We start from the raw sequence: 12086 nt of genomic DNA on the forward strand, positions 1-12086 counted from the left end.
TCCCTGCCTCTGGAAGGCCCGGCCAGGGCAATGGCCGCCCTCCAGTCCTGGTCCCACATCCCAGGACCGGAGCAACCCCCCCACCCCCCCATCCCCGCTCTCCCCGCAGCTGCGGCCCATCAGGATGGACTTTCTTTCCGCGTTAAATTCGCCCGCCTTTTTGATGTCACATCCTGTCCCAGCTGCTTCCCCGCCGGCAGCCGCCGCCCTCCCCACTCCGGCGCGCGAGCGTGGCGCGCGGGCCCCTCTGCGCCACCGCCCCCGCCCCTACCCAGCAAACTTTTGGCACCGCCGCTGGGCCGCGCCTCCGAGCCCGGCGACCGGAGCCGCTGGAGGAGGGGCCGGAGCCGCCGCCGCCCCGCCCGCCGGCCCGCCCCGCCCGAGACCGTGGAGCGGGGACCGATCAATATGCAGAGCGGACGCTCCGCGCAGCAGAACCCGCGCGCCGCCGGCTCCGGGTGCTGAGGGCGCGGGGACAAGGCCAGGCACCGCCGCGGAGCCAGCCGAGCCGGGAGCGCGTCCGCGTCCACGCACCCGCCGCCGGCGAGCACCAGGCTCCTGCATGCCAGGACGTTGGAGGTGGCAGCGAGACATGCAACCAGCCCGGAAGCTCCTGAGCCTCCTCTTCCTCATCCTGATGGGCACCGAACTCACTCAAGTACGTGCATCCAACGCCATTTTCCTCTCTGCGCGCGAGAGGCGCCCGCCTGGCCCCGGGGGAACCCGGCAAAGTCGGGGAGCAGTTCAGCGCAGCGGGCGCCGAGCCCCGCGGTTGGGGAGGACGCCAGAGTGCCGGCCGCACTTGGGGTGGAGGGAGGGGTGCAGACTGACCGAGACTGGCGCCGCTGAGCTTCCCAGGACCCCCAGCCCTGGCCCAGCCAGGCTGCGCAGGGGGGCCCCACTCCCCGCTGAGAAGTTCGGAGACCAGCGTGAGGGGTCCTTTGGCTGCTATTGTTTCTGGGGGTAGGCAGAGCAGCGTGTCCAAGCCCCTGGCGTTTTCAGAGGTGGCTCTGCCCTAACTCCCAGCCGGCACCCCGCACCCCACTTCTCTGGAGCACCCCTGCCTCTGGCCGTAAGGCTGCCCTTGGGGCTCCTGAAGCTGAGGAACGTTGGGACTTGTGCCTCCAGGACCAGGCTGGGAAGGGCAGGTGGCATGCTGGGCTGGCGTGCCTGGTGGGCTCGGCGTGGAGGGCTTGGGGGTGGGGGGGCGGCCACACGCTCCGGTGAAGTGCTAGTGGCGAGCCGGCGTGAGTGCGTGGGGGACTGCCGGGCATTTCGAGTGGGCTTGCCCTCCCCCGAACAATGTGTCAACACAGAGCCTGTCTCTGCCGGGTGTTCTCCATTTTAAAAATGCATCTCGGGCTGATGGGGCTGGGCCGTCTGGGAGCTCCGGCTGGCAATGCTGCTCTGGCACCAGGGTGCTGGGAAGAGCCTGCTAGCTTCGGGAGCCAGGCTGCTCGCCAGTGACATTAAAATGCCCTTTGGATGGTGCCACTGTGCCACGCTGTGAGCTGAAACACTGGCCCTTTGGAGCGGGAGGTGGTGGGAATCCGCACCTTCGCCCGGAGCCCCAGCTGCCCCCGTCCCCCTCCCCCTGCCTCCCTTCCTCTCAGAACAAAAGAGGAAACAAAAGAGAGAAGAGAAGGTTAGAGGTGGATCACAGGAGAGAAGGCTCTGGAACGAGCTCCCCTGGTTTTCCTGAAGCCCTAGCCTACTCCCTGGCTCTTCCCTGGGAGGTGCAGCCCCAGCCCGGGGCCTGGAGGGCCGTGTTCTTGCCTCTCTTCCCCTCAGAGGCCCCAGCGCATCAGCCAGGTCCCCGGGGAGGTTCAGCTCGGTGTGGGAGACCAGCCTCCTGGCGGAGGGGCAGGCTGTGCACTGTGGACGGCCAGGTGCACATGCATCCACGCCCACGGGCAGGGCACACCCGGGCGGGTGCCTCGTTGACACATCTCAGGGACCTGAGGACCCTCCAAGCCCTCACCACGGCCCTCTACCTCCCAGGCACCCTAAGCCTTCATCCCCAGGCTGGAATGCTTTCCTCTGGAGGGCCCCCTCCTTGCGTCTTTTTAAAGGTCCCCTGTTCTTGAGGAAAACTTTTGTTCAACTTCGGTGGGAAGCTTTGTTTCGGTGGTGAGAGTGTTTGCCCGTCCGGGCAAAGGGTGCCAGCTGTCCACAGCTCAGCAGGCCCCCACCGCACCCGCGTGTGCACGCCTGTGTCCACACGCAGCCTCCCGAGCGTTTCAGGACCCTGGGCAGCTCCCTGGGCCAGGCAGGGAAATGCTTTCTTCCAGAGGGTCCTCGTGCTGAAGCTGAGCCGCAGGGTCCCTCTGGGGACTGGGTCCCTTAGCGCAGCCAGCCAGCAGGCACCCCCACCCCTGGGCCGCCTATGAGGTTCTGCCTTTGGGGGGCAGTCTGCGTGGGAGGCCCCTTGTCCCTGATGGTGGTGGGACGTTAGAGCAAAGGCTCTGTCTGAAATCAGGCATTGCGAGTCCACGAAGGGGGTCAGAGGCCAGCTGCCTCGGCCACCAGCTCGAGAGCCGCGAGTGGCACTGTCCCCGCCGGCGAGGCTGAGTCGGGGTCGGACCAAGCTCCTCTCACCTTTAACAGTGACCGGCGGGGCCCAGGAGTAGTGTGGGTGCGGGGCTGGCGTGCTGTCCGTCGGAGAGCTGGGGCACGCTCATGCCCAAGCCTTCTGGGTCCCAAAGTGGGGCGACCCAAGGAAGCCCCGGGGCAGGGTGTCGCAAGAGCAACGCTCGTGACCTCGGGGAGAGGACACAGAACCTCTGGGCCTCAGGAGGGGGAGACCAGGGCACCACCGTGGCGGGGGGCTGAGCAGTGTGGCATCTGTCTCCCGTCCACCCTTCTCCTCTCCTGCTTTAGGAAACCAGCCCCCACAGCTGCACCTCGCTTTCGGGACCCTCGCAAGGGACACGCAGTCCCAGGGCCACTCTGGTTGCAGATTAGCCCGAGTGGAAACGGGAGCAAGGCCGAACGTGTGGGTTTTACCTGCACCTTAGAATGCCGCTGGAAGGGTTCAGGCAGACGGGCGGGGGGGCGGAGCACATGGCCGGCCATCTGTTCTCCCGACAGCTCGCTTTCAATGAGCCACTCAGTCGAATGCCAACTATTGATCGATGGCCTACTATGTGCCAGGCCTGTGGGCCCAGTGAGCTCTGACCTCAGACCGAAGGAGGTCTGACGCGGTCTTATTCTGTGATTTTCAGTAGAAAGGCTGGCATTTCCCATTCACTGGGGGGCACTGGGGCTCCCTGAGCTCCCTCCCACCTCAGATCCCTTCAGACAGAAGCAAGGCCCCTCTAAGGGGTGGCCTGAAAGGGCTGGGAAGCTCTGAAACAATGACCTTGAACCCAGCTGCCCTCACTCTCCCCCCAGGGCCACCAGGCCCTGTCCCGCAACCTTGGAAATGCTCTTGACCTCTCAGCCAGAGCTTCTGCCTTTGGAACAGGCTGGTGGCACTCGGTGGTTCCGGGGGGGAGCCCCCTCCTGCAAACGCAGCCCTGTCCTTTCAGCCGCCCCCTCGCCCCCCCCCACACCCAGCTCTCGGAGGCCAGCTGGGCGGGTGGAACGCGGCCACACCTGGGGCACGATGCTGCGGGATCTGAGCCCCGAGTGCCATCTGGCACCCGGGCCGACACGCTCTGTGGGGAGACCCGGGGCCCTGCCAGGGTTATTTATTTAAGAGGCTCAAGAGAGCCAGAACCAAGTGGGGCCTGAGAGGAGGGGGGAGAGAGGTGTTCTCCTCGGGAGCTGTAGAAGGCCTGGCGGGGAGAGGGGAGGCAGCATGGGCACGGGGCGCTGGCGTGAGCCAGGGCAGGAAGGTGGGGCAGGGGCAGGGGCAAGCGGCCGCTCACAGCGTGAGGGCTTCGCGGAGGAAATTAATGCCAGAGGGAGGCGGGGCCCCTCTCAGGAGCCGCCAACCCCGGCGACACGGGGAGGGGGAAGAGGGGTCGCAGGAGGAGGGGTCCCAGCTGTAAACGACCACAGAGCCTCTGCAGACACCAGCCATGCTGGTCACGTCTTCGGTATTCTGACCGCTGCGTGCTCAGACCCTGAGTATGACCCTCCATTTGCAGGCCCAGGCACCTGAGTGGACAGGGGACCCGGCCCCGGCCTCCTCTCAGGGTGGACAGATGGGGCGGGGCACAGAGGAGCCCCTGGGAATCCCACCATGCCCACCACCCTCACACTGGGCTCCTTCCACTGTGGAAGACCCCAGCCCACACCCTTGGACAAGTGTCACGAGAACAAAACACCATGGTCTGTCACCTGCTGCATGACAGGCCCACTGCCCTCCTGCCTGCCTGCCCCAGCTTCCGGGCCACCCCGGCCTGGCCGTGAGCGGGAGTGGGCGTCAGGGTTCGGAAGGCAGGGGGCCTTTCCCTGAACCAGGCAATTCGGAACACGAGGGATGTATTCTGGGTTTGCTCCGCCACAGGGGGGGCTGGCCCTGGACACTCAAATGCACCCCACTTAGGCCAGAAACCCCCAACCCCAGGCCGCCGCCCGTCTCCTCCGGCACCTCGCTCCTCACTGCACGGCGCGAGCCTCTCCCGGTGGAGAGAAAGGCGATTTTCTGCCTGGGGTGGTGCGTGTTCCGAAAGCCATTGGGCCCTGTAATCAACACTAACAGCGCCATGTACAGAAACACGAAACTAATTACCAGCTAAACTGAATCGTATCCGTGGCCGCCTTGCGCCGGGCTGAGGGGGAGGAGCCAATTTTCGGCTCCCAAAGATGCTCCATGGGTTCTCTTCACACTCTGAACCCAGCGGCCACGAGGCCCCACCCACGCAGGAACGGCCAGGGCGGGGAATGGAGAGAGGGACGGGCGTGCCGCTTCCTTTCAGCTCCTGACATTCGGAGGACTCTCGCCAAGGTCAGGGCGGGGGTGGGGGGGGGGGGGGTTGGCATTGCCGCATGTTGACTCCAGTCCGGGGCTTAATCGGGGCCACGTTGTGACCGTCCCCACAACCCCGTGTCATTGTCCTCACCCTAGCAATGAGGAACCGAGGCTTGGGGCGGCCGAGTACCGTCTAGTGGCCCAGAAGCAGGTGACAGTCCCCAGTGGAGTCCCAGCTCCATCGGGCACCCGTAACACCGAGTTCATGTTCTTGTTAAGAAAGAGAGGGAAATGAAAAGGAGGGAAAACGGCTCGGTGTCACCGAGAACGTGAAAGGGAGGTGCCTGGCCGAGTGCATGGGCGCGTCTGGGAGCCGGGATTGGGGGGGATGCTGCGTGGCTCTGGCCGTGCAGCCCAATGCTCGCCTGCTGCCGCCGACCTTGAAACTTGGCTTTAGCTGGGGAACAGCAGGGCTCAGGGAGGAGGGCTTGGCAGGGCCCGAATGTGCCAGGTCCTTCCCACCAACGAGGAGAGGTGACCTTGGACGAGTCCCTTTCCTGCTGAGGGACCGAGAGCCGAGAAGACTGGGGCACAGTTGTACTTGGCTCAAGGCTCCACGACCTGGGCAAGGCCTTCTTGCTAGCACCGTCTGCCCCTTCTTCTGCACCCGGGCTCAATCTCGTGACAGCCGCCTCGGCGACGGTGACGGGGGGGACAGTGCCTTCACTCTCCAGCAGTGTTGAAAAGATGCGGCTCTGCTCGCTCTGATCTGGGAGCACGGCCCGTATTCGGCTGTGTACGGTTCAGTGGTATCGCGGCCGACGGGGGTTGCCTAGGGTCCGGGCTGAGGGGTCCAGGCAACAGACCGGCCTTCATCCGCTTCCAGCTGTGCAGGCAAGAGCATCGCCTTGGACACGCTCCCCGCACGCAGCACCGCCCCTCCCAGCGGGTTCAGGGAGCACGCCAGGGCCCCTCTGAGCTCAAGCCTCACCCAGACATTCCTCCGGTGTGTGGGGGGGGGCCTCCCAGAGGCTTCCGGGAAGAAAGTGACTCCCACGTGTTTCAAGCGACGCTGCAGGTGTCTCGGGGTGGAAGAGCACGCGGCGGTGTACTTAGGAACACGGTCTGTGACTCACCGAACACCCCAGGGTGGTGGTCTGGGCTCAGAGACACAGAGCCGGCCACCTGTCAACGGCTATGTGCTTGGACATCGTGTCCCCACGCCCAGCCCCCACCCCCAGCGGACGGTCCGAACCCTGCCCTGTTCACACAGGGGCAGCTGGGCGGAGGGCGTCCCTGAGTGCCATCGATTGAGTCACTCCACAAGCACCTCCCGGGATTTCCAAACAGGCCGTTTCTCCTGCGACAGCAGCGGCCTTGGGTGGCAGCGGCCGTCTAGGTGGCCGTGTCCGGTTCAGCAGGCAGGGGTCCTGGTCCGTGTGAGGTGGCAGTGCCCAAGGAGCATGAGCTCCAGGGGAAGGAGCCTCGTCTGTAGAGCGGGGGGGCCCGGAGTCCTCTGCTCCAGACAAATGCTGCATCCCAGATGTCCCCTGCGCCCAGCTGGACCCCCGGGCTCACTCCAAGGCGCTTGTGTGTGACAAGGCCCCTTCTAATTCACATCGGGGTCCACCGTTCACACGAAGATCGACGACTCACTCATAGAAAGGGGGACGTGCTTCCCACCCGTGGTGGCCGGGTCCCTGCCCTGGAAGGCAGAGATGGTGCCGTGTGCGGGGTTCCTGGTCCCAGGAGGCGGCCCAGAGGGTGACATGCCTGCTGGATCCTGCCGTCCAAGCCCTTCAAGGGCTTCCCACAACGGGACCCGTTTCTTCCCAGTAACCAAAAGAACAGGGTGCTGTGGCCTCCCAGCCTGGACGTGGGCCAGCCTGAGGCAGCAGCTGTGAAAGCAGCGTGGAACTTTCCCGAACAGCAGTGGAGGGAGAGGGAGGACCCAGGAGGGAGGGGCAGTCCATGCCACCACCCAGCTCTGGCCCACGTGCCTGCACAGCCCCACTCACTCTGCACGTGGCTCTGAGGCTTCCGCTCAGACGTGGCAGCTGTCCCCTCAGCTTCCCTGGCCAAAATGTCAGGCCACACAGCCAAGCCCAGCGTCGGTGGGGAGGCCCTGTGAGGCGCCGGGCCGTCAGCCAGAAGGAAAACCCTCTTACAGGAAGGGCATGGGGCGCAATCGGGTCCTCTGAGCCCGCTCCCTGCAGACCCTGCGGCCACAGAGGGGGCGGAGTGGAGGGGACATAGGGTGGGAAGGACTGTGGTGGTCCTCTGAGGCTGCTGGGAGAGGGGCCCCTCTCTCTCCTGTCCTTCTCCCCCATCTCTGTCCTCCTTCCTTCTTTCTCTCCTCCTCCCCTCCCTGCCGCCCCCACCGTGTGCAAATAGCTTGAGGAAACTGCATATTTATGAGCAGCCAGAGAGCACGCACTTTGTTCTTCGGGGTGTCGCTTTGCCAGGCAGCAGGGGCCCTGGCGGGACCTGTTTCCTGTCTGGACTGCGGACACTCGAGTGCCGTCACATGGCTGTCACGGGGCGTCCCGTCCCCAGGCAGCGGGGTGCTCCCACTGTTCTGTGACGTCGGCGCTCTTTTGGAGAGCCGTGACACCCCGGGGCGGCGAGGCTGGTGCTCCTGTTGGCACGCGTGCTGGTGAACTTGCGCAGGGCACACCGCGGTCAGGGCTGCGGTCTGCTGCCGGGAGGACGGAAACCGGTCCAGTGGTCAGACCTGAGCCAGGATCCCACAGGGTGGGGCACGCCTGGCCTTCCCAGGAGGGTCTAGGAATGTTCCAGCAGAAACACATCTGGTGGGCGCCGTGCGCCTGGCCATGCGGGTGACGGGGTGTCTGCAGCCGGGCAGATCACGCCCCACCCGGGACTCGGGAGACTTCCCACTGGCTGTGTGCTGTGGTGTGAAGGCTTGTGTGCCCCTCACACGCACGTGCTGAAATCCTAACCCCCAAACGCAGGCCGCATCGGAGGCGACGCCCTAGGGAGAGTCTGTCCCCCTGAACGGGATCGGAGCTGCGTCGTAACAGGGCTCCAGAAGCCCCTGCCCCTTCCACTGAGTGAGGACAACCAGCTGGGGAGAGGTCCCCACCACAGCGTGACTGTGCGGCCCCTTGACCTAGGCCTTCCAGCCTCCGGAACTGTGGCAGTGTGTCTGATGTTTCTTGTCGGTGGCATTCCGTACAGCAGCTGAGGTGGCGGAGACACCGTGCGTCCAGGGGCAGAGGTGGGCCACGTGTCAGAGCCCACCCCGTGACCTTGGACAGGTCTTGTCTCCTTCTGAGCCTCGCGTGGAGTGCAGTGTGTGTGTGGGGGGAGGGGGTCGGCAGAGGCGCCGCCCAGAGCAGCTGTAAAAGTCAAGGGGCGCCGCGTGCAGGTCAGAGAGGATGTGTTGGTGCAGCGGCTGCCGTCAGATCGATGATGGTCTTTCGCAGCCGCAAACAGGAGCCCCGGCTTGGAGGGAAGCCCTGAGCACACCGGGATCAAGGTTCCTCCCTGGGCACCCGTGGGGCCAGCTGACACCTCGGGCCCCATGTCCCTAGTGCAGTCACTCCTCAATGGTCCCCACTGTGCATTGGGAATGCTGGGTGGCCTTCTAGATCCAGTTAGACTCGCCCAAGACTTCCCAGAACCCTTTCCAATGCATTAAAGGCAGCGTCTCTCCTACGGAATCGCAGATTGCAGCCCCTGGAGAGGACTTCGCTGAGCCGTAGAGGAGTTGGGAGTGGCTGCCCTGCACTGCCCAGCCGGTGCAAGCAGCAGGGTGCAGCTCCGTCCCGCCCCCACGCCCCACCTGGGGTGGGGGTGGGAACCGTGTATCCGTTCAACTCTCAGTGAACATCGAAGAGTAGTGAAGAGGCCGTGACTGGGGTGCAAAGGTGTGGGCGGGGAGTGGGGGGTCAGCTTTGCCTCCCATTGCTCTCAAAGTCTTTGACCTCCCCAGTCTGCTCAGTCTGCTCAGTCCCCAGGGAGACAGGGGGGTCCCAGGCTCGGGCCATACATGACAAGCCCAGTAGGAACTGCCCCAGGCTGCATTTTTAAAAGGCTGCTTCTCAGCCAGCCTCAGGGAGCGCCTAAGCCCTTTCCGGCCCCCAACATGACTGTGAGGTACAACGGGGGGCGGGTCTCAGACCTCCAGGACAGTGGGAGGGACTCCCGGGGCCGGGGGCGCCGATGGCGGCCCACCAGCCCTGCAGCTCTCGAGAGCAGCACTCAGCACCACGGCCGAGGCCCATCTGGTCTCCTCCGCTGAGAAGGGAGAAGCCAGCCAAGAAGCACTCCTCACACTTCGAGTGCCCGCCGCCAAGCCCTCTCGGGACACGAGGGACGTGCAATCGAGCAGAAGCTCTTCCAGACCAGGAGAGCCTTCTCCTCTGTACCTGCCCGTGGGAGGCGCAGCCTTCCCAGCACACACCTGGCGGTACTTCCGCTCCCCACGAGAAGCCCCCACAGGAACGCCTGCATCCATGTGATCTCCTGCCTGTGGTCTTTAGCCACAGGCAGCTCTGCAGAGAGGCGGGGAGAACGCTGGGAGCACCGGGTCCCCCCTCTGCCGCTCCCTTCAGCACCAGTCACCGGGCTGAGGGTCCTCTCTGGGCATGTCTGGGCCGGTGCCCAGCTGGGAGAACAAGGACTGGCTCCCTCACCCGGAGGGGAAGGTCACTATCATTCGATCCATTTTAGAGATGGGGAAACGGAGGCAGGGAGGACTAATTCCCTTGGCCAGGGTCCCACAGCCGGCAAGCGGCAGAGGCAGGGCCACCCCAGGCTACCCAGAGCTGGCATGGGGGCACCGAGGGGCTGTCCTAAGGTGACTTTCTCCAGTGTGTCTTCCGTTGGTTGTAAGGTGTCCGATCACGCCCGTGTCTGGCTGTGGAAAGCGCCCGGGACCTGCTGCTGTGGGGCGGGTGTCACGTCTGCCCTGGTCCAGGGCCCGCTGCATCCCGGGGCGGTGGGTGGGGGGGGATCTGGTCTGGGGTCTGCAGCCCACGGTACCTACCGCCTGGCACTTCTGCGGCTCCTGCGCCGATGGCCTGAGGGTTTTGTCGGTTGGATTGGGCTGGGTTGGATCCAGAAATAAGTGGTCGCTGCCTGTTTCGCAGAGGAAAGTGGTGTGACTGGCCCGCGGGTTCAGGGCTGGCGCGCAGGGCAGAGGGGAACGCTGTGGGCCCGGAGGAGGGGCGCGGCCCAGCCGGCTCTCAGCGGGCTCGCAGTACCAGCTCGCGCTAGGAGATGGCGCCCTTCCCCAACAGTTTAATCGGTGGCTCCTGGCCCAGCGGCTGCCACCGATCCTGAGTAAGAATCAGGAAAAACAAATCACCGAAACCCCTTATGCTGGCGGATCTCACACCCAGGGATCCCTCCAGGGCCATCCCCGCGGTAACTGAGTCCCCTCTAGAAGTAGGGACCGAGCCTGGAGGTGATGCCCCTGGCAGGGAGTATCCGGAAGGCCGGCTCCCCCACCCTCCAATGGCCACCCAGGATGGGAGGTGCATTTGCATTGGGGAAAGGCGTGGAGGGGGTGATGGGGATGCAGGGTGCAGACCTTCCCAAACGGCTGGGAGCGGTCAGTGGGGAGACCTGCCGGAAAAGCCTCCGGTCGCCTTTAGAAGAAATAAGCCCCACGAAGGTGTTTGACCTGGTCACCCTGAGCCCCCAAGGAGACTCCCGAGTCCGCCTGCTGAAGCTGCAGAGGGCTGGGGGCTGGTGCCTGCCTGCCCTGCCCCCTGCCTGGGCACCCGGTCTGGGGCCCCTGCCCAGCCCCCAACTACAGACCCAGGGCCCCACCACCACACTGCTTGTGGGCAGGGTCCCTTTAGCGTCCCTGCTGGGGTGCCTGAGCCCCAAACCCACACCCAGCTCCCGCTTGGTGTGTGCTCAGCCCTCCACCTGCGCCCAGGAACCCACGGGTGGGTGCCCACGCGGGCAGAAGAACCCCTCTTCCCAAAGGCCTTCCAGCACCTGGCTGCCCAGGGCTCCCGAGAGGCGCTTTCTCTTCACACCCTGTCCCTCACCCTCAGCGCTGGGCTGCTTTTGGAGCAGGACACTAGCCCGCCCTCCCGACCGCTGGGAGTCTGGAGCTCCCGGTGAACTAGGTCCCCAGCAGCGGGCCCTGGAGGAAGTGTGGTCTCTGAGGTCCCGGCCCGGCTCCGCCCGGCTCCACCCGGCCGGAGGGCGGCGAGGGAGCGGCCCATCAGTGCAGCTAAGCCGCGGGCGGACTTTTATTATTTCGGGAGCGGCGGTCAGTCTGTCCTCCACAGTCACCCCATCCCAACTCCTGGCGACTGAGGTTTGCAGACCTAACAGCCAGCAGCCAGGGGGCGGCGGGGAGCCAGAGCCGGGAGGAAAAATCCACCCATTTCCTGGGCAGATTGCGTCGCCGGCCTTGTCCCCGCCTCCCGGCCCCGGCCCCCGCGCGCGGTCCGCCAGGCGCTCAGAGTCGAGCCGGCGGCCCTTCCCGGCGGAGGCAGGGCGCGGAGTGGCGCGGAGGGCGCGGCGGCACGGGCGCCCGCACCGCGGCGGGGCGCGCAGAGGCCGCCGGCGGCCCTTCTCCCTGCTCCCGGAGGCTGCGCACCATGGCCAGGGAACGAGGGGTGGCGGCGGGCGTGCGGCGGCGGGCCGAGGGGGCGCGGGGACACTGCCGGGCGCCCCTGCCCGCCGCGGTGCCCGCCGCCTGAGGCTGCCCGGGGGCGCGGAGCCGGCGCGGCGCGGGCGCAGGAGGCGACTCGAGGCGCGATGTCGGTGCCGCTACTCAAGATCGGGGTCGTGCTGAGCACCATGGCCATGATCACCAACTGGATGTCCCAGACGCTGCCCTCACTCGTGGGCCTCAACACCACCCGGCTCTCGGCGGCCCGCGGCGGGACGCTCGACCGCAGCACCGGTGTAAGTGCGCCTGCCGCCCGCCTTCGCGGGTCCCCTCCCTCGCTTCTTCCCGACCCCAACCCAGGGCTGGGCGGACGCCGCCAGGGAGCCGGGCGGTGGGGCAGGGTGTGGGCAGGGGTCAGGGGGCGGTGCCTCTGCGCTGCAGTGGCGACCCTACTCCCCACGCGCCGCCAGCCGCTCCCGCCGGGGTCCCCCCACACTCCGGCCACGCTTCCCTGCTTTACCTGGTCCCCTCTCAAGGTGGGCGATGTCGGCTCCCGGACTCACTCAGGCTTGGAGTCCTCACTCAACTAACGACAAGTTCCTCCTTGATAAGGTTAGGACT

The 12086-nt window shown here is 65.9% G+C and overlaps 1 protein-coding gene across 3 annotated transcripts in view; it reads left to right on the forward strand.

The window, feature by feature from the left end:
- Positions 1-249: 249 nt before the first annotated feature.
- The window catches only part of OLFM1 (olfactomedin 1), a 30351-nt gene continuing 18514 nt past the window's right edge, over positions 250-12086 (forward strand). Inside the window, exon 1 of one of the 3 annotated variants that reach the window (XM_053919090.2) lies at positions 250-658. In XM_053919090.2, coding sequence (XP_053775065.1) covers positions 563-658 — 96 coding nt within the window. In that variant the 5' untranslated portion in view covers positions 250-562. Of the gene's footprint in view, positions 659-11297; positions 11762-12086 lie in introns of those variants that run through there. The other 2 variants (XM_053919093.2, XM_024562448.4) reach the window with 2 other exon arrangements.

The sequence above is a fragment of the Desmodus rotundus genome, chromosome 1 (genome assembly GCF_022682495.2).
Source record: "Desmodus rotundus isolate HL8 chromosome 1, HLdesRot8A.1, whole genome shotgun sequence".
In the NCBI taxonomy this organism is placed as follows: Eukaryota; Metazoa; Chordata; class Mammalia; order Chiroptera; family Phyllostomidae; genus Desmodus; species Desmodus rotundus.